Genomic DNA, 25,841 nt, shown 5'->3' on the forward strand with positions numbered 1-25,841 from the left:
TGACTTTCAATGTAATTGATTTCCTTTCGGGTCCTAGTATTTTATAAAATTATGTGCATTTAAATACATGATTTTGAGACGGGGTCTGTTTGCTACCATAGACTTCCAGAGGGATCTGGAACACAGAACAAGTTAAGAATCTCTTGATTTAAATGTAAATATAGGGGGCAGCTTGGGAGAGTGGAAGAGCCAGGCTTGGAGATCAGAGGCCCTACGTTCAAATATGGCCTCAGAGACTTCCCAGCTGTGTGACCCTGGTCAAGTCACTTAACCCCCATTGCCTAGCTCTTTTTCAATTGCCTTTGAAACAATTCTTAGGATCAATTCTAAGATAGAAGGTAAGGTTATTGTTTTTTTTTTAATTTTATGTAAAGCAAGTTTTGTTATTTAGTATTTTTCCCTGTTTTATTTTTTGCTTGAAATGGCAACAACTGCTTTATTTTGAAATTTTATTAATGTGGCTTTTTTAGATCCCCTTTATTTCCCAGTATTTTCCCCATACCCTCCCAGAAAATCATCACTTCCAAAAAAGAATGAAGAAAAAAAGCAGAGGAGCAAAACTAAATATAACAACCCTGTGAAATAGCATGTAGGTCTCTTCACATAGGAGAGAAGTGGTCATCTTTCCACTAGCAGAAAGTAGTATTGTGAGCTCCCTTTTCTTCTTCAATTCCTCCAAAGAATTTTAGAAAACACATCAGATGGGGAAATCCCAGGCAAAGTCATGTTCTCATTTTTCCAGCCTAGACCTGCATGAGATAACAGCTCTTTGTCTGGGGATAACATGGTGTAGAATCCACCAACTATGGGGAGCATTCCAGTTTGAGAAGCTATGTAAAGGAGGAAATCTTAGCCCCTTCAAGGGAACAACAGGGACAAGTACCAACAGAACAGCTTAGTTACCTAGAGTTCTGGGTCATAGATTTAGATAAGACAGATGGGGATCTGTCCCACACCTACCTCCTCTAGCACAGGCCATGGGCCGTATAGGAGGAGGGCAGGAATTCCAGAACCAAGGAGAGTCTGCAGTTTTGTTACTGAACAGCAGAGCTCCCCAACTTGTTGATAGAGTTCAGCAACTGTCAGCTGTTGCTTAGATTCAAACCCAAGTCAAGAGCTTGTAGAGCTCTAATCAGTGGGATAAAAATTAGCCTTTATTTTGAATCATATCACTTTAGGAGCACTGAAAGCATCCAGATTCTCGGCCTGAGGATAATATTTTGTATCCCAAGAAAGCAACAGTCCAGACCTTCCCAATGGAAATGCACAGAGCCTAGTCCTAACCTCAAGTCAAGTGAGGAAGAAGGCTGGAAGAATGAACAAATGAAGTCTCACCATAAAAAACTGACAGATCCTTAAGACAGAAACCCAGAAGAGAATACTCCAAAACATTACAAGCAAAACCTCAAAGAAAAGTGCAATGAAGGCAAAAATTCAATTAGGAAGTTTGGAAGAGATGAAGCAAGTTTTAAATAAAAGTTAAAAGTTTTTGTCAATGCAGTGAGCTCACTAGAAGGAAAAATTGGAAAAGAAATGAGAATTATGGAAGAGAGGATGAATTGACAGTTTACCAGAAGAGGTATAAAACTTTGCTCAAACAACCAATTCTCTGAAAATTAGAATGGATCATACAGAAGCCAATGACTCCATGATAAAATAATAAAGCAAAGTTATAGACTGCAAAAGAAGAAAATGTAAGGTATCTCATAGCATAAACAACTTACCTAAAAAGCAGACTGAGAAGAAAAAAATTAAGATTTATCAAATTACCTGAATTTCATGACCAAAAATTACGGCTGGGCAGAGAGGGGGGTGATATGAGAAATGTCCTCAGATACAGTGGAGAGGGGAAAGGGAGCAGCCCCCTCTGACACATGTGCCATAGGTTTACCAAAACAAGACTAGATGATTTTTTTTTTTTTGGACTACATATAAGCACGTTGCTGGGAACTTGGGATCCAAAGCTAGAAATAAAAGAGAGAAATAAAATAGTCCCTGACCTCAAGAAGCTGACATTCTACAACATAGTATATTTACAATTGGAAAAATTAGTCCAAAACCTATTTATGATTTTGGAGGTCATTGTGAAGATGGGAGTAATCCAAGTTCTCACTTGGCTCCTGGGATGAACCAAAGAATTTTTTTCTGCATGTCAGTCAGTTAATAAATATATTTTATCTATTATGGGCAAGGCATTGTGTTAAAAACTGGAGTAAATGTGTGAAAATTTGTCCCTGCCCTCAAGGAACTTACATTTTAATGAAGACAACATAAAAGAAAGCTGAAGAATAGGGTAAAGAAAGTTAGGGACATAATGAAACAACCCAGTGAAGTGTAGCATGATAGGAAATTTAGAGATGGCTAGCTGGGTACCCTCCTTAAATGGAGGTTTGAGGAGAAGCTCTTTGCCCTTCAATTAGGTCAGAGGATACTGATCATGTATGAATACTAAGGTTTCTTTGATCTTGCAAGATGATGAGGTTCCTGAGGAGGCATGATGTAGAAGTCCCAAAGTTGGGAAATGTTTTCACTGAAAACTTAACGGATGTTTTACACTATAAAACATGTAAAATCTATACTGGATTGCTTGCCATTGGGGTTGGGGAGGGGAGGAGAATAAGAATTTTTGGAAGAGCTAACAAAAGATTTTAAAAATAAAATAAGGGTGGCTGAGGAGAAACAAGGAAAAGAAATGAAAATGATGCAAAAAAATATTAAAAGACAAAAGCTTGGGAAAAACAAAAAATACTCAGAAAATGCCTCAAAAAACAGAAATTGGTCAAATAAAAAAAGGCATAAAACTTCACTGATGAAAATAATTTCTTAGAAAGTAGAAAATAGAAAAATATGTACAAATAGAAAAAATATATAAAAGCTCACTTGGGAAAATACCTTAAAAAGTAAATTATGCAAGTGAAAGCTAATGACTACATCAGGCATCAAGAAAATTAATAAGATAGTAGGAATGAAAGGGTTGGCACAAGCTGTTGGAGAAGGGATAGAAAGGGATCTTCTGTGCATATAAAAGAGTTTGGCTTGGCAAAAGGAATGGCCACCTCTTCATGTGAAACACAGGTAGATGAGAAAATGCAGTAATCATCTGAATAACGTGAAATGAACAGGAGGAAGAAGAGGGAACCCTTGGCAAATGGCTAATTTTGTTCAAAGAAATGAGGTAAAGTCCTCACATGAGTGTTGGATCGAGGAACAATTATAGGAATATTATAGAGATGAAACGGTTTGGAAAAATAGTTGTGGTAAGTGAAATAATGAATTGATTAGAGAAGTATAAAAAGGATTGCCTTGCTCCAGGGAGGGCTGAATTGAGATTGTGACATAATTGTAGTGGACCCAGTCCAACACTTAATGGTCCATTTTTCCTCACTTAAAAAAACCAACCCTTAAATTTTGTTACCCATGCCTTAAAATTGAAAGCATTAATACAAATGTCTGCTTTAAATCCTGAACAGATAAAACATATTTAAATATTCACCATACAAATGCCATTTTAAAATAACCAGACGCTGTGTATTTTCATTACTTTTCTTTGGCAGTGTGGCTCAGTGCCTGTTTTAATTCAGAACACCACTACAGCATAGCAATAAAACATATTGAAATGGATGCATCTTAGCACAAATATCTTTTGAAAAAATTAATCTGTCCCTTTCATTTTCCTGCCTCTCCCCCTAATTGAGTCAACAAACAGAGTTCTCAATCCATAGCTCCACAGAACAGCAAAATAAATCTCCAAATTGGCCATATCTGAAAATATCTGTTTTAAATTACTTGTCAGGTGAGTGGTGTTTCATCTTCATTCTTTTAGATTCATGGTTTATCATTTGTTGATCATTCTATTTTTTTTTTAAACCTTTGCCTTCCGTCTTGGAATCAATACTGTATATTGGTTCCAAGGCAGAAGAGTGGTGAGGGCTAGGCAATGGGGGTGTTAAGTGACTTGCCCAGGGTCACACAGCTGGGAAGTGACTGAGGCCAATTTGAACCCAGGACCTCCCATCTCTAGGACTGGCTCTTAATCCACTGAGCTACCAAGCTTCCCCCTGTTGACCATTCTAAAATCTTCTGTATTAGTCTATAATATTCAGTTGTGTCCTACTCTTCCTGATGCCATTTGGGGTTTTCTTGGTAAAGATACTGGAGTGGTTTGCCATTTCCTTTTCTCCCTGTTGTCATTGTATGACTTGTTCTACTAGTCTTGCTGGGTTTGAATAACTTCATAGAGGCTTTCCCAGTTTCCTGATACTGTACATTCCATAATTTCTTTTGCTACAATAATACATGCCATTCTTCAATAGGCTACCCCTTTAGTTTCCAATTACTGGGTTACTGTAAAAGGAGCTGTTTTACATATTTTTGTATATATACCTAATATACTTTTCCTCTTTACTGCAAAGGCCTAGCAATGACATAGTTGAGTCAAAGTATTTACACAATTAAGTAATTTTGAGGTATAGTTCCAAATTGTTTTCCATTTTCCTCACTTTTGGCATATTACTAATTCATTGACTGTTCAAATGACATTGTTGCTAGTATGCCATAATTAATCATCGTTTTCTCTTTGCCATTTAGGGAATCTTAAATTTTGACTTTTGAGACCACAGTGCCATGATTCTTAGTGGCTCTTCATAATCTATTAGATTAATTATAAAACCCTTCACATGGCATTTAAATTTTTGGTCTTTATTTTCACCGTTTTCCTTGGAATACTTTACCACATCTTTGCCTTTTTCTACTCAGTAAATTCTACATTTTGCTAAATTGCTTCCTTAGCCTTTCCAGTGTCTGCCCTCTGAAATTGCCTCCCAGTTCCATCTTACATATGTGGTTGTCTGCATATTGTCTCATTAGAATATGTGCTAGAGTAGGAAACATGCATTTCCCCCTTTTTATTCCCAGCACTTAGCATAATGGGCTTCATTAACAAATTCGTAACTCCTACAACCATTATTAATACTGGTGATAAAAAATTGGGGTTTCAAAGCAGGGCACAGCTAATGCTAATGAAAAATTTGCAGTCTGTTTTAAATTATGAAACCAATTTACTATACTATTTACAAGAGATGGGTATAGAGCCTGAACAAACTGCCAGGTGGCACAAGTGCTTTCTTCATCCATTTGATTTTTTCTTAAAAATTTTCTTACTTTTTTCCTCAATTATACAATAAAAAAAGACATTAACAAAAACTCAAGATTCTTTCCAACTACCATAGAATTAAAATTTAACTCATTAAGTACTCAGATTGTACAGAGGAAGCTTTAAGTAGAATAGTGTATATATATATATATATACATATATATATATACATATATATATATATATATATATATATAATCTAAATATGCCACATATTAAGCTCTCATTTGGCACAGCTTTTTTGGTTCCCATTTTCCCATACTTAGCTACATGGTCTGAGAATGTGAAACTAATTTGTCATGTTTGCTCTTTTCCCTAAGCATGTCTAAAATTGTCTTTTGACATAAGGGGTAATAAAGGCACTTTATTCTAATCAGAAGACTTGGAATGAAATCTTATTACTGGGTCAAGTTCATTTTTGAGGGTTGAGTCCTTAATCATGGTATGTGTCTATTATTATAAGAATTTTTAGAGAAATGAAAATTTCAGGACCTCAAAATATTGAATGTGTTCTCACTATTCCTTTAAAATTATTTCAAGTGTTTTTTTTCCTCATACCAATTGTTAAAGTCACCATCTAGCACATTATCAACAAATAGTTGTCAGAGGAGCTAGTAATGTATATGAACTTATTTTGAAACTCTAAAATGCATTCTACTTATTGAAATTGCTCCCCTTAAATATATTATTGCACCTGTCATCTTATCACCAAGGGGTTCCATTACTTTACCAGAAAAACACCATTTTTTCTTTTTGCTGCATTGTGTGATTTTATTACCATTCTTTAGCTAATATTTTTTCTGAAGGAAGCCATCTTTAATGTCATAAAAGGCAACAGGAAAATGGGATTCAAACACATATATAAACTAGCATCATAGGCAACATTTTTGGAATCTATTTTGTAAAGGTGCACCTAATTGATTTCTTTCAGGCAGTAACGAGAGAAAAAGCATAAGGAACTGGATTTAATAGAAATAAAAAAAAACACAAAAACCATGGCCATGTTACTTGGATCCTTTTACAGTGATGTTCTGCCAATCTAACAAACAATACAAAATCACAAACTCCAGAGTTATGCCTGATTCCATTTAGCGACAAAGCAGTTTTCAAGAGTTGTATGTCTTTAATAATGCACCTAGTTTGCAAGGTTGGATAGATACCTCAGAGGTGAAGCGGCCCAAACTCAGGCTGATCAATCAAAGTGCATACATAACACTGTTCTGTTCTAAGGCACTTTATTGTAACAAAAGTGCTTATACCCTTAATGCATTAATCTATTTATTACCTGAATAACAGAGTATTTAACAAATACTGTACATCCCCATCCCCCCCCAGCAGCAAAGAACAGTACTGTTTCAGAGAAAGTTAGTTTTCAATTCAGCTTTTGCTGTCTCCACCCTCCATTTTTCCTCATTATGGTATTTGCTACAGCATAGTTCTATTTTATTAAAGGGAATTCCCAGTGGTCTTTATTTTAGAAACTATACCAAAATGCTGTAGCAACCATAAAAGAAACCAATTCAAACAAGGATTTCAGGGAACTTAAAGTAACACCAATTTTGAGAAAAACATCTTTTATTATCATCACCATCCAGCTTTTTGTGCTGGACTATGTGCCCAATGGCCAGATCTTCTAAAGAACATCTACACAACATTTCTTTCATGTTTCAAGAGATGAAAATAACTGTACAAGGTTAAGTACAAAAGTACACAAGACAGTGGACACGAAATATCCATGTATGAGATTTTACCCCACCTGCAGCTTTACATTTGTTTGAAAAGTAGAACTTGTTAACTAAAAAATATTGTCCTTCTATAGTTCTGTCAAGTTTAATGGAAGTGGGTTTAACCTGATTACAACACTAACACCAGTATCACTGATCTGATATTTACAAAAAAAATTGTATTTTTCAATAAATTAAAGTCAATGCAACACCCATGCAAGCTAGAATGCTAGCCGTTTGGTGAACAAGGACCTGACATCAGAACAAGAATTTCACAAAGTCCCAAACTTTAAAATCATGTTTTTTCAAACTGCATCCATTCCCCGCATCGAAGATGTGAAGCCCAATCCCATTCCTCTTTGTGTGTGGGTTTGTGATCTTGCCATCTCATACTGGGCATCCAGATTTCTAAATACTTCTTCCTGTTGCTTCAGAGTTTTATAACTTTCTTCATCAACTGAACTACAACCAGCTTCATCCTCACTCTGGAAATCAAACAGATTTATTCAGACTTAAGTTTCCAAAACTTTATTGGGAAACACTTTTTGACAAGCCAACAAAATTAGTCAATTTTCTTCCCAGAATCGTATACACACATCCTTAAATGACCTACATTAGAAATAGTTATCCCTCCCACACCTTGGGGGATTAGGGTTAAAGCACCATGTGATCTGGGAAATCTGCATAAAATGTTTTGGCCCTCTACTATTCATATCAGAAGTCTGATCCCCCCCCCCCCTTTATGAGGTATATATAGTACCCTATTGTAAATTCTGGGTTTAGTTTGCATTTTTGAATTTCTAAACTTTTCTTGTACTTTTGTGTGTCACTTCTGCACCCTGTCCCAAAATTCGTATTTCTTTTGCCAACCCAGGATATGTTCAAACTGTTTTGGGAAAAATTGAGATGTGGAAGGGAAAACTGCACTATTTCTCTACTATAGAAATAGCTATCTACATGGGGACAGCTAGGTGGCTCAGAGGATTGAGAGCCAGGCCTAGAAGTGAGGTGCTGGGTTCAATCTTACTGCTGTTTTGCCTTAAAACCATTACACGGTAGTGATTCTAAGATGGAATGTAGGGGTTAAAAAAAGAAAAAAAAATAGCTATCTACAAATTGTACATGTAATGTACACTGTAATCCCCATACTGATATTTAGAAAAGTGCAAACTTATGACAATGTATTTACAACTACTGGAGATATATTTCCCTTTGGGTTTTTTGTGGTTCATCTATGGTTAATGCTAATGGCCTATAAGTCTGTTATTGTATTTCAACAAAAAAGAACCTACTTCAAAACTCTGAATATATAAACTAACAACAGAAAATAATCTGCAAAATTCAAACCAAGAGCATGTCAACTATAATAGTGAATATTAATGTTTATAGGCTTCAAAGAGCACTAGGATTTTGCAAACAACTAACAGATTTATATGAGCCTATTTCCACACTGAATTCTCAATAAGTATTACAAATGAAACCATATACTGGGTTACATGAAAACTGTTACTTTGAATATAAAGATAATAAAAAATTTAACCAATTTAACTTATATAAGCACACACAAACAATTCTGCTTACCTTAATACCCATTAATTTTCTGAATTTGACATTTTGGTCCTTGTTCCCAAAATTCAATTTTTCCCAAATTTCAGCAGACTGTGACTTATCCTATAAGGAGACATTAAAACATGCATACTTTCAACTTTAGCTGTCATTTAAAGTCTGTGATACAATTTAAAACATGGAAATACACTACCACTGTGTAAAAAATCCCATTCTAAGGCTTGGTTCTGATGAGAATGAGCTGGACACGAATTTCCCATAATCTAGACTCAACTGCTACTAAATGGCTAATAATTAACTATTGTCTAGTAAATAGTTAAAACAAGTAAGGCCCCATGTAATTTTTTGAGATAACATCCTGCCCCCCAATTTTGTTTTAAATGTCAGAAAAGAGACTCCATTAAGTAAAGAAGCTTACCCCTTCTTTTTTGCCTTGCCAAAGCATTTTCCTTTTCTTTTCCTGTTCAGCAAATTTCATTGGATTCACAGCTGCTGGATTATAATAGCTAGGTACAGCTATTCCCGTTTCTGCCAAAGCTTTGGCCTGTAGTGCAGCCATCTGAGCTGCCATAGCTATCTGAGGAGTTACTTGTGTTCCAGATGCTAGAAGGGCAGCAACATTGAGGACAGATCCTCCAGTAGCTGCAGCTGCTGAAAAAGAAATGTAAACATTAAGATATAAGACTACCTACAAGCAGAGCAATACTTAATTCAAAACTTGGAAGGTTAATAAAAGTTAAATTCTTAAAAATTTGAGCTCATTCATAACAGTCAGTTTTTATGACCTTTAAATAGCCACAGAAGCAAATCTTATGTTTCGAGTGCAGTCATCTTATCATCTCTCACCTACTAATCTCCTGGACTTTTGTCTCCAATAGGAGCACTGTCTTCAGTAACTCATCTTAAGCAAGACTACATGAACTCTGAAACTCATATTTACATGACACTCCACTGGCCCTGAAACCTCTTTCCCCTGTCTGACTGTAGAGGGTTAACATCAAAGAACATCTTACATATCATTTTCCATCCAGCTGCATATCTTCATCATGGCTACAAACTAGGTATTCCTCAACCTTTAGCTTCTATTTATTTAAGTCCCCCCCCCCCCACCCATATGAATCCCTTGAGGGCAGGGACTGTCTTTTGCAATTTTCTATAATCTCATTGCTTGCTTGACATGTATGTAGTAAGTGCTTAAGTTTATTGTCTGACTTTTCTTGGGACTATAAATGTTGTAAATGAATGAAGGGAAATTAATTAGGATGCTTCTTGTAATTCAAGACAAAAATCCACAACTCCAATCATTAAACATGACTGACAATGGTGACTGGCCATTAAATGATGGATCATTAAATATTTAAATCAAAGTTAGCTTCAATTTCAGTCAGGGGTGTTATGACATATAAAGGAGAAAAGTGTGACAGTAGCAGATAATATAAGATAGCTAGGCATGTGAAAGTTAAAAGGAGAGAATACGTATACTTGAATGGATCAGGAAAAGTTTCATGGAATAAGTGGGATTCGAGGACAGCCTTTAAAACAGAATAGCTATCAGGGCAGGCAGTATTTCAGACATATGTACCAACATGAGCAAAAAAGGCAGTGAACCTTCAAAATGTAGGGCTTTAGATAAGGTAAATTTATTTAGAAAGCAGTCTGTGAAACAAAGTGTTTGTTGTGTGAGTATCTTGTATGGACTGGAGAAGGATAGGAAGCTATTGTAGATTCTTTTGAGTGGGTAAGTGAAATGACTAGAATTCATGTAAATAAAATGCAGCAGTGGGAGCCATAAGCAGAGTCGAGAAAGTAAGACCAGGTAGGGGAATACTGCAATAGTTCAGGTGAGTTAATTAAGTTCATATTACCTGACCTAGGGCAGGTTTGCAAACTACAAGTAGAACATACATAAGTAACTTAGCTATAACAAATCAATGGAAAGAAATATGAAATGACATTAAGACAAATATAGTCAGTCTCAGGATCATAGACTCAAAGTTGGAACATTAGAGAACATGTAGTCAATCTTAATTCACTTTTACTTGAGGAACTTGAAGATAAGAGTGACTTTACTAAAGATCACATAGGCAGAGCCAAAATTCAAACACATGGACTTTAAAGAGTCTTTTAACTTCAGTAAGTCTGAATAGTTATAATGGTTACTTATAAAAATTCTGGCTAAATCACCAATTTATGAAAAAAGATACCTGCGACTATTTCTTGTTGTTTCTGTTTTTCAACCATTTCTTTCTCTCTCTGTTCTTGCAATTTCTTTGCTCTTTCCAACCTATTGATTGAGAACAGAAAAAAAAAAATTACAAAATACTTAAAAGAACTCCTAAATAAGATATTAAATCACACATTGTTTTCTTTTAATTTTTAGAGAAAATAAACAAATGATTTAAATATGCCCATTCTTAAATTTCCTTTAGAATTTATTTCAATGGGTCTTAGAATATTTAACAACTATCTTTTCTACTTTAAAGGGAAATCTCTCTGGTAATAGATTCTGTGCTAATGTCCATGTTAGAGATAAAACTATTTTAAGACCCATTTTTTTTTTTAAACTGGGATAGTTTTATATATGGTGGCTTTAACTTTTCACATACTGGCAGTCTTATAAAGAAGTCAAACCTTAAAAATAAAACTCACTTGTCAACATTCAGAAACAGTTAAAATCTGGCAAGTAGAAAACAATGTTGATTTCAGAATTTTCTGAATGTTTTTCAGGGGAAGTAGACACAGTTTCATAAAAAGAAAAATTTAACTCCTCACCATTTTGTATCTGAATACTCTTTTAAGCATTTATCACAGCCTTGCAAATTAATACAATGAAATAACAAATGTCACAATTCCCAAATTCATCTTAATGCAAGTGGCTCTGTTACTCTTGTGAAGATTTTCAAAAAGTGAACTTGTTTCAGTTATTTCATTTGATTGCTTTTAATTTATGGTAAACATGTGGTCTAAAGACCACTGCACCTAGGAACTGAGGAGCCCTAGGTTTGAGCCCTCCATCTGCCACTCATTTATTGTGAGATTAGTCAAGTTGTTTCAACTTTCTGAGTCTAAATTTTCTATAAAATTGGGGGACTAGACTAGATAAATGTTCCAAGACCCTTTAGTCAAATACAGAAGATTAACTCATGGTTCACTTAATACAAGGCTTGACTGAAAGTTTATTAATAGCCTAAAATATTCAGAAGGCAAAAACATCTGAAAAATTCACAGAAATATAATTTAAAATATCTATGCTATTCTTGATTCAAGTATTTATTATAGAAAGCATATATCTAAGTCCCAGACTAGTTGCTTCTATATATCAATGGAGTGCATTCTCTGAACCCGTGAAATCAGTTCTGGAACAGAAAACAAAAGGACAGGACAATTCCTCCCTTCTCTACTTACTTAAGTATTTATATAGTCCACAAAAATCTGAATGTTTTTTTTATGTTTTCCTAGAGAAACCACAATAATTTTCCAAAAATTCAAGCTTCAAGAGGGTTTCTATAAGTAAAGTTGCATGAAGAGGAAGGAAAAAATAAGATTACCTACTCCCCCCCGGGGGGTAGGGGTTTTGCACTTCTAGAATGCAGTTTTGCAAGGAAAGAATTCCTTGTTCAGGGCCAAATTGAGTAAGAGAACTACAGGCTATTTACACAGGCAGAAGGAAATATCTGGTTCCTAGCACTTCACTTTCAGTTTTTGAAATGGAATTAAAAAAAAAAAAGGAATAAAGAGTTCAGTGCTGTAAGTTAACAGGCCCACCTACCTGAAATATGCTATGGCAGTAGGCTGGCAAAAATTACTGTCTGATTCAGTTGAATAGGCAGCTTGTATTTGCTCTGTAAGTTGTTGAGAGGTTTACATAAAATCAGTATGATTTTAACCTTTCTGAGCAAATGCAAGATAACATCCATCACTTTTATGAGCTTCAGGGAGTGGGGGCAGTGAAAATGTTATAATTTAACAAATGTATGGGAAACTATTTGCAAAGCTGTTTAAATACTTTATTACCAAGATACATTTTATCCTTATTTTTCTGGATTTCCTATACTGTACTCATTTTTCGTTAACTAAGTTATCTTTTCCAAGTTCAAGAACCACTGAATGGCTTAACTGATCATACCCTGAAGATGAAGAATTGGTAAAGTCACAAAAAATGGGCAAAGAATTGTGAACTACCAGTGTGACCTTAGCCTCAAATCCCAATAGAATCTGCAAGTGAAAAATATAAGTATAGATAGTGTAGGAATAAATTGTAAACTGGTAGGTTTTGAAAAAAAAAATCCACATCTGCATTTATGTAACATTCACTATAAATTTAAACACAGAAAAGCTAAGAAAATTCTCACATTTTGAGAGCATCACCTTTTGCCATCTGACTCATTCATTTATGGGTTTGATAACAAATACTCACTTATTCTCTTGCTTTGAATTTCAATAAGAAAAAAAATCAAATATAAAGGATGAGTAACTGCTTAATAAATGATACTACTTGCATTAAAATGGCCATTGCAAGTTTTGAAATCAACACCATTCACTAAGGTGAATGGAATGAGGAAGGGGTGAGCTCACACCTTTGCTGCTGCTGCTGTTCAGCTGGAGACAGTTTCTGCCAGGCTGGGTTCACAGGGCAGCAGTACATCAGGTAACATTGTGATAACTGTATTTTTGCAATGGGAAAAAAATAGAAACTTAATTTTAAAAAGAAAAAACAACAAAAGCTAGTGTAGAATTCGCAGAATATGGGAAAAATAGCAAATATGAAGTGCAGTGATTTTTCTCCTGCCTTTGCACGTAAGTCTTTTTGTAAAGACTTATCTTTGTAGATATGATTGAGATCTCTCCCTTGTGTGTTGTCCCAAGAACCACACATAATCAGGTAATAAAATCTACGAAAATATAAACCTTTCCCTGTTTAACAGGGTCTTATTAAAATAAAAGGGCAAATTCACAAAATGGTTTTTCTATTTATTGACATAGCATATAACTATATCAATTATTCCCTCCTTCAAAAGTTAACATCACATTTCAGGGAATTCTAAACAAAGGTCAAGCATTAGTGTAGGTATTTTATTTTAAATCCTTAAGCAGAAATGTGAAGTGTAGTTTATAATCAAAAAAGTAAATATTCTTGTCTAGTAAGTGAAAATAGTTTCAAGAATTTAAGGCCCATTGTACACTCAATCCTAACTCTTGAGACTTTTAGATCCTTCAGGGAAAAAAAAACCAAAAACCAAAAAGAACAAAACCAAACCAACACAAAACAAAAATGAAAGAAATAAAAACATCCTAGGAAATTAAGAAGAGGCAGAAAAAGGGAAGGAGCTATTTGTTGCAACTACTCCAATCTTCATAGCTTTGCAAATAAGTGAATCTATGCTATGAGGTAAAAGTTAATGAAATTATAACTTTCTGTATTGCAAAAGGCCACAATATTTTAAAACAATTACTAATGGAATCTATTGTATTTTAACTTTTTGATTCCCATGATTCAATAGGAGCAACCCCTCATCTTTTTTAGATGTCAAGCGAAGTTAAGAAAAAGATAAATGATGAAAGGCAATAAGCTTACCTTCTAGCTAATGCTTCTTGTGCATCCATTGCTGTGTTTCGTCCTCTAAAAGGAGGTGGACTGGGAGTCCTACTTAAACTTCGGCTAAATCTTCGTGGTTTTTCAATTCTCTTCTTTCTTTCCCTGTAATTATTGATTTAGGAGTCTTATCAAGTGCTAATTTATTGATGTACTATATATAAGAATCAGAAAACATTAGAGGTTTTATGTTTAACATTTATTTGAAAATAAAAATTTTTTCACCAATTATTTGTTTCATATAGTTTTACAGCAACATAAAATACAAATGGAACTTCATTTCCTCATAAAAATCTGATGAGATTAATAATTGGTGTTTTTTTTCTTTAGAATATATTTATTATATATATATATATTATATAAACTTTCTTTTAAGAATTCATTTTAGGAACTTGGACAGCTATTGAGAACAATACAAATCCTTGGAACTCATAGAAAACTTTATAAAAAAAAAAACAATCAACACCCCAAAACATAGCCAATCTTCTCATCTAAAAACTGATAATCAGTGTTAACAACTAAGTAGTAGCATTAGACAAAAAGATTAAAAACTGGCCCTTTTTCTTTAGATTCTAGCATCAGAGCTGGAAGAAATCTTGAACAATCTCCCAACTTTATAGATGAGGATACCAGGGTCCAGAATGTTGAAGTGACTTGCCCAAGGCTATACCAAGATTAAGTAGCATAGCAAGGATTCAGGATTTTTTAAAACTACAAATTGCTTGTTAGCTACTTTGATACTTCTTACATACCTTGTAACCAAACCCACTTCTCCAAAACACAAGTTTAACTCATAATTTAGGAAAAAAACCAAACAAACCCCCAAAACAAAACCCATATTTTGTGATATAACAATATTATATAATACACATCCACAATGTCTACTATGTCTACAATCAAAAGGACTTGCTCATTTCTAGAATATGGTATTTAGACTTGAAAAGGACGTTAGAAATCATCTATGTCCAACCTACCCACAAGGAAACAAAAATCTCATTTCTAGGATCTAAACTAAATATATATATGAACACATACCGGCTTCTGCTCCTGGTTCTACTTCTACTTCTGGTTCTATGCCTATGTCTTGACCTTGACCTTGACCGAGACCTAATCCGACGCTTCCTCTCCCTGCTCCTGGACCGTGACTTCTTCCGGTCCCTACTCCTTGACCTCGACTTTTTCCGTTCTCTGCTTCTACTACGATGACGCCTGAAACCACAAATACAAAGAATATTTTTACTTATCTTTAAGTTACAAGTAGTTAAAAAAAAGTATATGCTATTACTAAAGGGAGAGAAAATACAATCCAATTTCATAGCAATGTAACCTATAAAATTTAAGAACATTTTAATACTTCTTGTTCTCCAAAAGCCACTTACAAATTTTTGGGATGCCATTTAGTCTATGTATTATGTTGCCTCATACTGAAACACTATAAAATTCTGAGACGCTGACATTTTAAAAATCATAAATGAACAAGAAACAAGGCTTTGAGCACTTTCTAAATTTATAATGCTTATGCCTTTAGAAAATCTAAGTGGTGACGTGGCTTCTAGATTCCTCTAAAACACAAAGAAAATTTTGAACATGTCTTTAAATGTCTTCTATGTTCATGAAGCAATATTTAGCTTTAAAAATTCTAAAAATTTGGCCGAATATTTCTCTACTGAAAGAAAAACTTTCAAGTATCTCACACAAAATAGGCACTTGCTTTTTTACTATTAATTATTGCATTCCATCCAGTAAAAAGATGTGTTATTTAACTGCTAAGTAATGCTACGGCACCAAGGGATCCCTCTCCTACAATATTTTTTATTGACCATTCTCAAATCCTTAGTGCCATAAGGTTCCATTCTCTAAAACTATTAACCACGTCTGGAATTTTCACAAATATTTTTTAACCTAATAGCTCTGGAAAGAGACAGGAAATAGTTTGGGGCTCATGTGGTTAATGTGTATTTAAAAGTCCCAAACACTTTAGAAGAAATTATTCAACTAGCACCCTATAATCTGACTATATAACATAAAACACAGTTTACCTTTCACGAGATCTAGATCTTGAATGACTTCTGCCTCTTGATGACTTCCGTTCTTTGCGCTTGTGTCTGTCCTCACCGTTTTCAGATGAATTTAGTCTCTCTCTTCCCTTATCAGAAGAATGTTCTTTGTCATTATGGTCCTCGGATTTATGTTTCTTGGAGGACTTGTCTTTGGATTCATGTCTTCTTGCCTGTTTTAAGAAGAAGTTGGTTCTTTCAGGAAAATAGTGCAACAAAGAGAGTTAGTATGGGTATCAGAAGACAAAAATATGTTGTGATGCAACATTAGTAACCTTAGGAGTGTGGCTCAGTCAATAATAATCTATGTTCAATCACCCAATGTTGCAAGTGTATATTACTAGTTCCCACCCTTTTTACAAATCTCCCCCTACCCTCCCAAGTGTAGTAGTAACCTCCCTTCATTTTTTTTTTCAGTAGCAAAGTGAAAACAATTTCAATTTCACCCCAGGTCTAATAAAACATAGATGTATAAATTTATCCAAATGAATACAACCAACTATTTAGATACACCCCAGATGTACATATCACTTATAAATGTATGGATCTTTAAGGACTAAAGTACACAGTGCCATTGAATTGTGTTAATAAACAATAGTTGATTAGAGACACTTGGAAAACTAGGAAATGCATTAGAAAATGCAGTTTCAAATAGATGACTATTCTAGAGAAGACTTAGCTTATTAAATATTTTTTGGTACCCTTCAATTATTTTAAGTAGATAACATTTTCTTCCTTTTATAGCTATAGTGTCAAAGTATTCTGTAAGGTCAGTTCTGACTGTCTCCAATGTTTTTCATTGGAGTTTAAATTGTGTAGTAGTCATTTTTCTTCTTGATATATGCAGACAGGTTTGGGATTTTTATTTTGGTACAGGTACCTAGGGTAAAAAATGGCAAGCACTTTTATTTTTAAAAGGGTACTAGAATTCAAGATAGGAATAACACAATTGATCCCAATGCCATAATATCATTTTCTCCAGTACAAAAAATAAAACCAAACCACCCTATATAATTTGAATATCGTCATAGATTCATCTAAAACTATAGATTTATCAGCACTCATACCATATAAGAAAGGTTACATATCATTCTCTACTCCCCTTGGGACAGATATATCTAGATTTGCCTTTCTGATCCAGCTGTTATTCAAGTTTAAAATCATGTATTTCAAAAAATGAGTTGGAATGCATTTTTCAAGATGCCTGAGTCCAACCCCACATTTAGCAGATGAGGGAACAGATCTAAGACACTGTGATTTATCCAAATTCACACAATTAGTGTCAGGGCTGGGGCTAGAACCCAGGTCTCCTAACCCAGTTCCATTTGCTTCCCATCATATTAGAGTGTCACCCCATGCAGTAAAATACATGCAATAATGTATTTCTTTGCACTTGGCATTTTCCCTCTAAAATACTTTGGACAGTGTCACTATCTAAACATGCATGTTGTAGTTTATGAAAATGATCATAGAATAGTTAATTTTATAGAAGTTAGAATCTGTGACATGTGTATTTTACTTTTACTGCCAATTCCCCACTAAAATAACATTTAAGATTTTTTTAAGACTCTGCAGTATAATGGCAAATTAGAAAGGCTTTTCAAAATGAGGGTCAATTTTCAGTTTCAGTTTTTCATACATATTACTTTATTACTAATAAAAAAAACCCATCAAAACCCTTAACTGATTTAAGATATATTTAATTAAGGGAAATAGGAGTTTGAATGACTAATAGTTACCTTATCATGAAGTAGGCTTATAATTTTGCTATCTGAGTCTGCAGCGTCTTCAGTTCAGTCTCTTCGCGCATTAGCACGCTGAGTATGATTTATTATAGAAATGTTATCATGTGAGCTAAACAAAATAGTCATTTTCACAAAAACTCTCCTAAATTAAAATTTTTAACAGAGCTTCCATTAGGGGAGGAGGTGAAGTCCCTGCCCCACATTTAGCTTTAGGAGTCCCTTCACCCAGCCCCCAAAGGACTCCTCCTCCCTTTCTGGCTGCTACTTCTGCTGTTCCTGGTTGGCCCTATCCACGTCTTCTCTGGTGGGTGAGCCATTTATCTCCTCTGTACCACAGCTGCTGCCTCTTCTCATTTCCCCTTGCCTTTTTCCTCAAGCTTTGCTGCTACTGTCACATTTCCAGCTGCCCCTCACTGACTTTTGTGACCCTGTAGCAGTCTTTTCAAGTTCAATACAACTATTAGAAAAACTGAACTAATTGAGAAAAGAGGCCTCTTGGTTTTCTTTCCAAAAAATAAAACAAAATGAATGTATCCCTAGGTAGATGGTTGTTACTTAAAGTCCTGAGCAGTGTTAAGGCATCAGAAGACTCGGGACCTCAGGTTAATGGAAGCTCTGTGTGATAGCCCTAAAGAATCAATTATATTTCTTCATATGAAAATTTTCATTGTGAAAAGTTTCACAACAAATTTAAATTAAGGTTTTGAATGTATTTTTCCCATAAACAACTATCTTCTTGTTAAAATGATGAATCCAAATCATGCTTTTCTATGATACTCCATAACCCAATTAACCTTCCAAATTTTCAAAGTTTTGGGTACTTACCATATCATGGTCATATATTTCACACAAACATTTCTACCAGATATTTTAAAAGTATTTTAAAATTACCTATACTCTACAAAGTGTTAATTACCTCTTTGCTTCTGCTCCGGCTTCTGTGTTTTCTTCCTTCATTATCTGTGGGAGGAAAAAAAAATCACTAATTCAAGCAAGTGTTTAGTAAAATAGTCTTGAAATATTTTATTAAGCATTAAAACAAATTCTATAGAGGTCCTTGTTATAGATCACTTTCCAAAGACTGAGGTTTTAACTTGTTTACCTATTTACTATTATCTATACAGGTTTTATACAGACACTTTAGTTTATCTGACAATTTCAACTATTTAAATCTCATAACCAATTTTTTGAAAGGCTCTCATCAGTTAAAAAGCCACAAATTCTTGAGTCTTGAATAACTTTGACTGAGAAATGCCAGCCTCTCCTATTTTACTGTAAAGACAGTTCTTAGAAGACTAAGTGTTAAGTTTTCTAGTTCACAGATTATAGGAAGGAAATTAAAAGTAGTGCTTTAGGTAGGAAAAACAAAACAAAAAACCCAATCTCAAAAATCAGAGCAGCCTGAAGCTACTTAGTATAATGGAGAAAAGACAGAACACATAGTAAGATATCTACACTTTTGGACAAAAATTTCTATCAAAAGCCAATTCCAGAGAAGTTTTTGTACTTTAAAATTTGAGGTATTAATATGTAAGTTCCTATCCTCTGTATCAATTTATGGCTTAAAATAATATCAAAGTATTTTTGATTTAGGTTATTAATTAACTATTTCTCCACAAATCACCATTCTCCCCATGTAGGTATTATTTATAGTCTCATAAGTAATATTGTATGGCACAACTAATGATCAATTAGCACTTTCAAAACAGAATACTTCCAAGGAGATAGAAAATCTGGGGAGGAGCACATAGCAGTACTACTTCTGGGTTAAGGTAAGTTATAAAAACTTACCTTAAAAAAAAAAAAAGGGTGCTTACACCATATAGATCTGAGCCAGGAAATATGAAAAATGCCTGCATTTTTAACTTTTGGTCAAGTTGATGAAAATAACAAATAATAATCAAATATCAGAATAATTTATATGAAGTCTATACAGAATATAGTAAATACTGTGAACTCTTTAGAATATTCATACCTGATTTTCGTTTTCTTTCTCTTGACCTTGATCGTGATCTTGAATAATGATGTTTTGATGCTCTAGGAGAAACAGAGGCATCTGACTGCTCCTTTTTTTTATCTCTATCTGGAGATGACTTTTCTGTGGCTATTCCATCTCGTTCTGTGTCACTAGCCTAAATATTTAGGGAACAATGATTACTGTAAAGTTTTTCATCTTATTTAAAATAAACATTCATTCTAGCTTAGTTACAAAAAACATATATCCAAGGGATGTTTTGATTCCAAGTAGCAAGCAGATCAGAAAAGGCTTTCTTCCAATAAAAGGTCCCTGAGAGGAAGTGATTGACTCTTTTTTGGGGTGAGGAGGAAGGAAGATATAGACTAACTATACACACATTGTTAATGTGTGTTGAATTAAATGAAATAAAAAAAGACAATGTTTAATTTTGTGTTAATATGGAGTTACCACTATGCTATTTAGGTTCTGATCCTGCTATTGATTCATACAAATCTAGACCAATGTAGTTATATGTATAATTATAAAAATCAGTGTGAATAGGACTCAAAAGGCAGCAAGACCTGGGTTCAAATTCCTACTCTTGATACACTGGCTATATTGATTAAGATCATTCACTTACCCTCTCCTAAGAGTTGATAATTGCTATAGGAAACTAGTACTATAAAAGTTGCAGAACAAGACTCTCCTTTGGTTACCACTTTATTGTTATTTTCCCCTATCAGAGGCTTTCTGAGGGCAGTTTTATATTTTTTAAAACCCTTACCTGCCACCTTAGACTCAATAATGTGTATCTGAATATCTATGTTTTGCCTTAATATTTGTATCCATAACACAACGCTGGGAACACGTTAAGCACTTAGTAAATGCTTTCCTTTCATTATCCTAGAAGGAAAAGGGAGTCTCTGAAACTCCTTTAGGAAGGAAGCAACAAGATTAATAAATATGTCAGGAAAATGTTGTAGATATAGTTTACTTAGATTTTAACTAAGCATTTTAGGTAATTCTTGAGTTACTAAGACAGTGATCATATAGTTTGAGAGGAGTTTCCTATACCAACAAGTGATAAATTCAGTATCAATCCTTATTTGATGATTATTTGATATAATTTCAAAAAAGCTGAATTTATAACTAGTTGAATGACTAGATCTAAAGAGTCACTAATATAATTTAACATCAATATACTATCCAATTCTCTTCTTTGTATGACCATTAGATAGGTTATTCTACAGCTTTTAAATGTTAATTTAGTTGATTTATCCAGAATGTGTTTTACAAAGTTCTAGTTTTATTAATCCATTGTTATGAGCATGGGGAGTTGAAGACTATTTTTTAGCACTGATTAAAGAGAAGACAATAATGTCTACCAATAGAATTTTTTAAAAACTTTCCTATTATGGGTATAATCAATATTGATTGATAATGAACTTAGATTTCTAAACTACTTTTTCATGCAAACAGTACCAATACTGCTGTATAATTTTGGCTTTCCTCAGGTGTGAATTAAGATAAAAAAAATGTATCATGCTAGTTATTACAAAATTAACATAAAATTGTTGTTAGTCATGTCTGACTGTGATTTTTTTTTTTTGGTGGGGTGGGGTCCTAGAATGGTTTGTCACTTCTTTCTCCAGCTTATTTGACATATGAGGAACCTGAGGCAAACAAACAGGGCAAAGTGACTTGGCCAAGGTCTCACAGCTACTTAACTGTGTGAAGCCAAATTTAACTCAGGAAGATGAATTTTTCTGACTTCAGTCAGGCCCAACCTGAACTATCCACCACAAAACTAAGCTGTATAGAATGGGTTCTGTCCAGGTGATATGAATTAATTTCCTCTAAAGTTATCAATCCAAATAGCTTTCACCAAAAACTCTGAAGGTCCATAATATCAACAAGCATATTGAATACTAAACTGGGTAATTCAATTAAATAAAGAACATTAAACAAACAAAAAAACAAACCCTTACCTTTCCATCTTAGAATCAATACTGTGTATTGGCTCCAAGGCAGAAGAGTGGTAAGGGCTAGGCATGAAGGTTAAGTGATTTGCCCAGGGTCACCCAGCTAGGAAGTATCTGAGGCCACATTTGAATCCAAGACCTCCTGTCTCTAGGCCTGGCTCTCAATCCACTAAGCCACCCAGCTACTCCTTAAAGAACATTTTAAAAAATGTGCCCCAAGTACATTAGGCTTTAAACTTGGAACTTGGTTTCATAGATGTTATGTTGGAAAGAGAATATGAGCTGCTGGCTTGAAAAAGGAATACAATTTAGATAAAATGGTAAAGGTGTGAAATGTTAGCAAAGCTCCATAAGAAGGATAAAAAATGGCAAGGAATGATTGTGTGCACATGTACAATGGGACCTGGAAGATGACATATGGGACTAGGTTCAGAAGCAGTAGAAGTTAAGAAGTTAGATAGCTAAAATGGGATAGATTATGTAGGGCAAAGGTGTCAAACCCCAGATTAAAATAATATTGCATAATATTATAGTTATACAAAAATCGTCAACAAAAACAAGATCCACCCACAATATATGTAATATTACCATGTGGTTTTCTAGGTTAATATGCAGCTCTCAGAGATCCTTATGAACAGCTCAGTGACCTCTATTTTCTATTTGAGTGACAACACTAATGTAGGGTTTGAAAGTCAGGAACTTGGTTCAGCAACAGGTTCCACTCAAAATCTTAATTAAAAACCTTAGCTGCCTGACTCTGACAGGAACAAGTTTACTTATTTGATGATCCTCCCTAGTTTGTCCATATTCAACTTCATCTGTGCAATTTATTACTTTAGAATATCTATTATTACCTAGATGTATGTTTTATCTCCAAATTAAATTGATAGTCATTGAGGAATGGGGTGTTTCAAGGTGCCTAGGCAGTAGGCTGGAGAAAAAAGGAAAAACAATGTTCCTTGCTTCAAGGAATATACAACCAGATGGGAGTGGAGGAAGATAGGGGGAGTAATTAGCAGAAGAGAGAGGAAAAAAAAATCTGGAAAGGTAAATTGGAATCAGAATGCAAAGAGCTTTAATATCAAGCTGAGGAATCTATATCATCAAGAGGCAGCAAAACACCTTCCTTGCAAGACAGAGTAGTCATTTAATAAATGACTGAGCTTGATCATCCTGATATGAGTTCAAAACCCAATTCATCAGGAACCTACCCTTGTGATCTTGGGCAAGTCACTTAACCTACCTGGGTCTCAAGTTTCCTTATATGTAAAAAAAAAAAAAATTTTTTTGTCCATCCCAAATCAACCCAACCACTGCCTGCTGAACAGATGGGGGAAAAACACCTTTGGAGCTAGGGTTAATTACCAGAATTGTCACATGCCTTGCCCCAAAGCCTTTAGAGTTATTGGCATTTACTTATCCTATAGAGAAAAGAAAACCATTAGCTGATAAAAAAAAGAATATAAAACATCATCAGTTAATAATTAAGTAGGAACCATGAACTGGTTACTGTGACTTCTGGGATAGAAAATAAAAGTTAATTACAGGTACATCAAGTTAACAGAAACTTGTTAATGTAGAAAGATAAATTCCCTTAGCTTGAAAACTACTGAGAAAAAGCATCAACAATTTCTTATTTGGAGTATGAAATCTCATACAAAACTTTTAATTGAAAGATTGTTGTTGCTTGATGTCATTTTAGCAGAACACACATTGTCAGGCTCATGGTCTTATTCACTGGAAATACCGTTATAGTATATTTATAAGGAATAAACCAGGAAAAAGTTTACTTGGATATTTAGATATTTGACAGATTAACATTTTGTTCCATAGTTCTAAGAACGAAAGACAGTTCACTGAAACAAAATCTAGTTCCAAGAGATGTTTCAGCTAGTTATTTTTACACACTTACTTATGTATTCATTTTTGAGAAAAAAAAGAGGCAACAAATTGCCATTTGAAAATGTGATTCTAACTTCCTGATCACATATAGCTAGTGTAATCAATACTTAAAACTCCTAATATTCTAAAAAACTATTTTAAGACTACAGCTAGAAAGGAGAATAGCTTAATGCCAGAAGGAATCAAGGCAATAATAGATTTTCTTAACAGTATATATGCATTAACTTGAAAAGCATATAAATACATACTATGTGCCAGGCACAGTGTTTATATACTCTTAAGATTACTGGGGGTGGGGAGAAGATCTTCAAAAAGATATTATTCCAAAAAAATTTCACAGAAGAGATTCCCCCCCATACCTGTCAGCAGAAAGGAATGCAAAAAGCTCAAACTTTGTCAGAAGACTAACAGAAATTATGTAATCACACCCATCAGTCTGTAGAGTCCTATGAACAATACAAGCTTGTTGTTCAAGGAAGGTAACTAGAGTACAGTACTTAAAATAAGGAAGGACAAGATCAATTTAATTAGGAGATTAAGATAAAGAGAGTCTTAAAAGAAATTGTACAAAATAACACTGAAGTCTTTCAGACTTACAGATTCAAATCTAGCCACATATATGGGGCAGACCCTGATAAGAGGCACAATATCTATCTACCTTTCACAATTCGGATCTTAGAAAGAACAGCAGGGTATAATGTTAAGAGCCTTGGATTCAGACAACTGGAGTTCGAATCTTGTATCATCAGCTGCTTACTTATGTGGTCTTTGAGCAAGTCCATGAACCTGCCTTAGGCCTCATTCTTCATCTGTAAAAACGAGAGGGAGTGGGACTAGAATTTAAGGTCCCTTCTAGCTGTAAATCTTCAGCTTATGAAAAGGGGATCAGATTGGATGGCCTCCAAGGCCCCCACCAGATATAAAAACTATTATCCTATGAAAATGAGGGTACTAAATGACCTTTAAAGTTCCTTCCACCTGCAAATATATATGAAAATAATGGGCTCAGACTCAATGGCTTCTTAATGGGGGGACTGGACTGGACAACCTCTAAAATCCTTTCCAGTTCTAAATCTATGATCCTATGAAAAGGACTTGGAAAAGATGATCTTTTAAAAGCCCCTCAAGGTGGAAATTAAATATCTTATGAAAAGAGCTTTGGAGTGGGGAAGGAAAAAAGCCCTTTCAAAAGTGGAAAATTTGTAATCCCCGGAAAATGAAGGGCCTGATCTGGATGACCTTTCAAAAAAAAAAAAAGTCGATTTCAGCTGTATGTAAATCCTAGGAAAATGAGAGGGGACCTGGAGGGTCCCCTCCAGGTCATATCTATGGCTTCTATCAGGGACACCTGCGCCTCCCCAACTCCCTTCGGCCAAGTTTACCTGGCTCTGATCCAGACACACGCACAAAACAAACGCTGGTCAGGATGGGTTCCCCAGGGCGCTTTCATGTGTGGACGGCAGTAACAGCAGCAGCCAGGGGGGCTGTCTAGGCCCAGCTTACTTCTTTCTTCCCCCATTTCCTAGTAGACACCGCCTCCCTCCCTACCCCCTTCCCCTGAAGAAAAAAAGGCCGAGGGAGCCCCTGCGCTCTCGTTTCCCGTCTTCCTCCTTTGGCTGCACCATCACCTTCTCCCCACCCCCACCCAGAGGGCCGAGCAGCATCAAGCTATTCCTGCCGGACCAGCCCAGGGGCCGCGAGGTGCCGCCGGGAAAGTTCTGGAAGCACGCACTCCCAGCGGCACCCCCCCTCCCTTCCAGCTCGCCCGGCACCGCCTCGCCTCCCCCACCCTCCGGCGGGCAGCCATGATGGCGGGGCCTGGAGGAGACCGCAGCGCCATTTTGTCCAAACCCACGGACGCGCACTCCTTCTCGCGGCAGCCAGGCCTCCCCTTCTGGCGGAGCGGCTTTTCCTTTCCCTTTCCCCGGGTTGGTTCCTGCTCTAGGATTCACAACTTACCGCCATGTTTCACAGAATCCTGGCCGCTGGGGCCGCGCCTCCACCCGCCGCTCTCACCAGTACCCGCCGCCGCCGCCAAAGCTTCGCCGCTGACTGACTAAGCCGCTCGCGCCAGAGACCCGGATGGCACAAAGGGGCTGGGGCCTGGGGCGCCGCAAAGCATCCTGGGGGCGGGACGAAGTAGGGGGTGGGACAAGAGTTACT

At 35.4% G+C, this 25,841-nt stretch overlaps 1 protein-coding gene across 6 annotated transcripts; it reads right to left on the reverse strand.

Annotated features, from left to right (window-relative positions):
* Positions 1-6,102: 6,102 nt before the first annotated feature.
* Positions 6,103-25,809, reverse strand: RSRC2 (arginine and serine rich coiled-coil 2). 6 transcript variants are annotated; one of them, XM_056821834.1, is made up of 11 exons: positions 25,638-25,787; positions 24,337-24,487; positions 19,813-19,969; positions 18,754-18,797; positions 16,075-16,287; positions 15,071-15,244; positions 14,018-14,140; positions 10,647-10,726; positions 8,861-9,093; positions 8,458-8,547; positions 6,103-7,361 (listed from the first exon to the last, which is right to left on the reverse strand). In XM_056821834.1, the coding sequence occupies exons 3-11, from the start codon at positions 19,891-19,893 to the stop codon at positions 7,182-7,184; spliced, it is 1,218 nt and encodes a 405-aa protein (XP_056677812.1). In that variant the 5' UTR covers positions 19,894-19,969; positions 24,337-24,487; positions 25,638-25,787; the 3' UTR covers positions 6,103-7,181. The 6 variants fall into 6 exon arrangements, with proteins under 6 accessions (XP_056677812.1, XP_007489955.1, XP_007489956.1 ...); XM_007489893.3 differs by lacking the exon at positions 24,337-24,487 and having other exon boundaries at positions 16,075-16,265; positions 25,638-25,809; XM_007489894.3 differs by lacking the exon at positions 24,337-24,487 and having other exon boundaries at positions 8,861-9,090; positions 16,075-16,265; positions 25,638-25,795.
* Between the last annotated feature and the right edge of the window lie 32 nt (positions 25,810-25,841).

This window comes from Monodelphis domestica, chromosome 3 (genome assembly GCF_027887165.1).
Source record: "Monodelphis domestica isolate mMonDom1 chromosome 3, mMonDom1.pri, whole genome shotgun sequence".
Lineage (NCBI taxonomy): Eukaryota > Metazoa > Chordata > Mammalia > Didelphimorphia > Didelphidae > Monodelphis > Monodelphis domestica.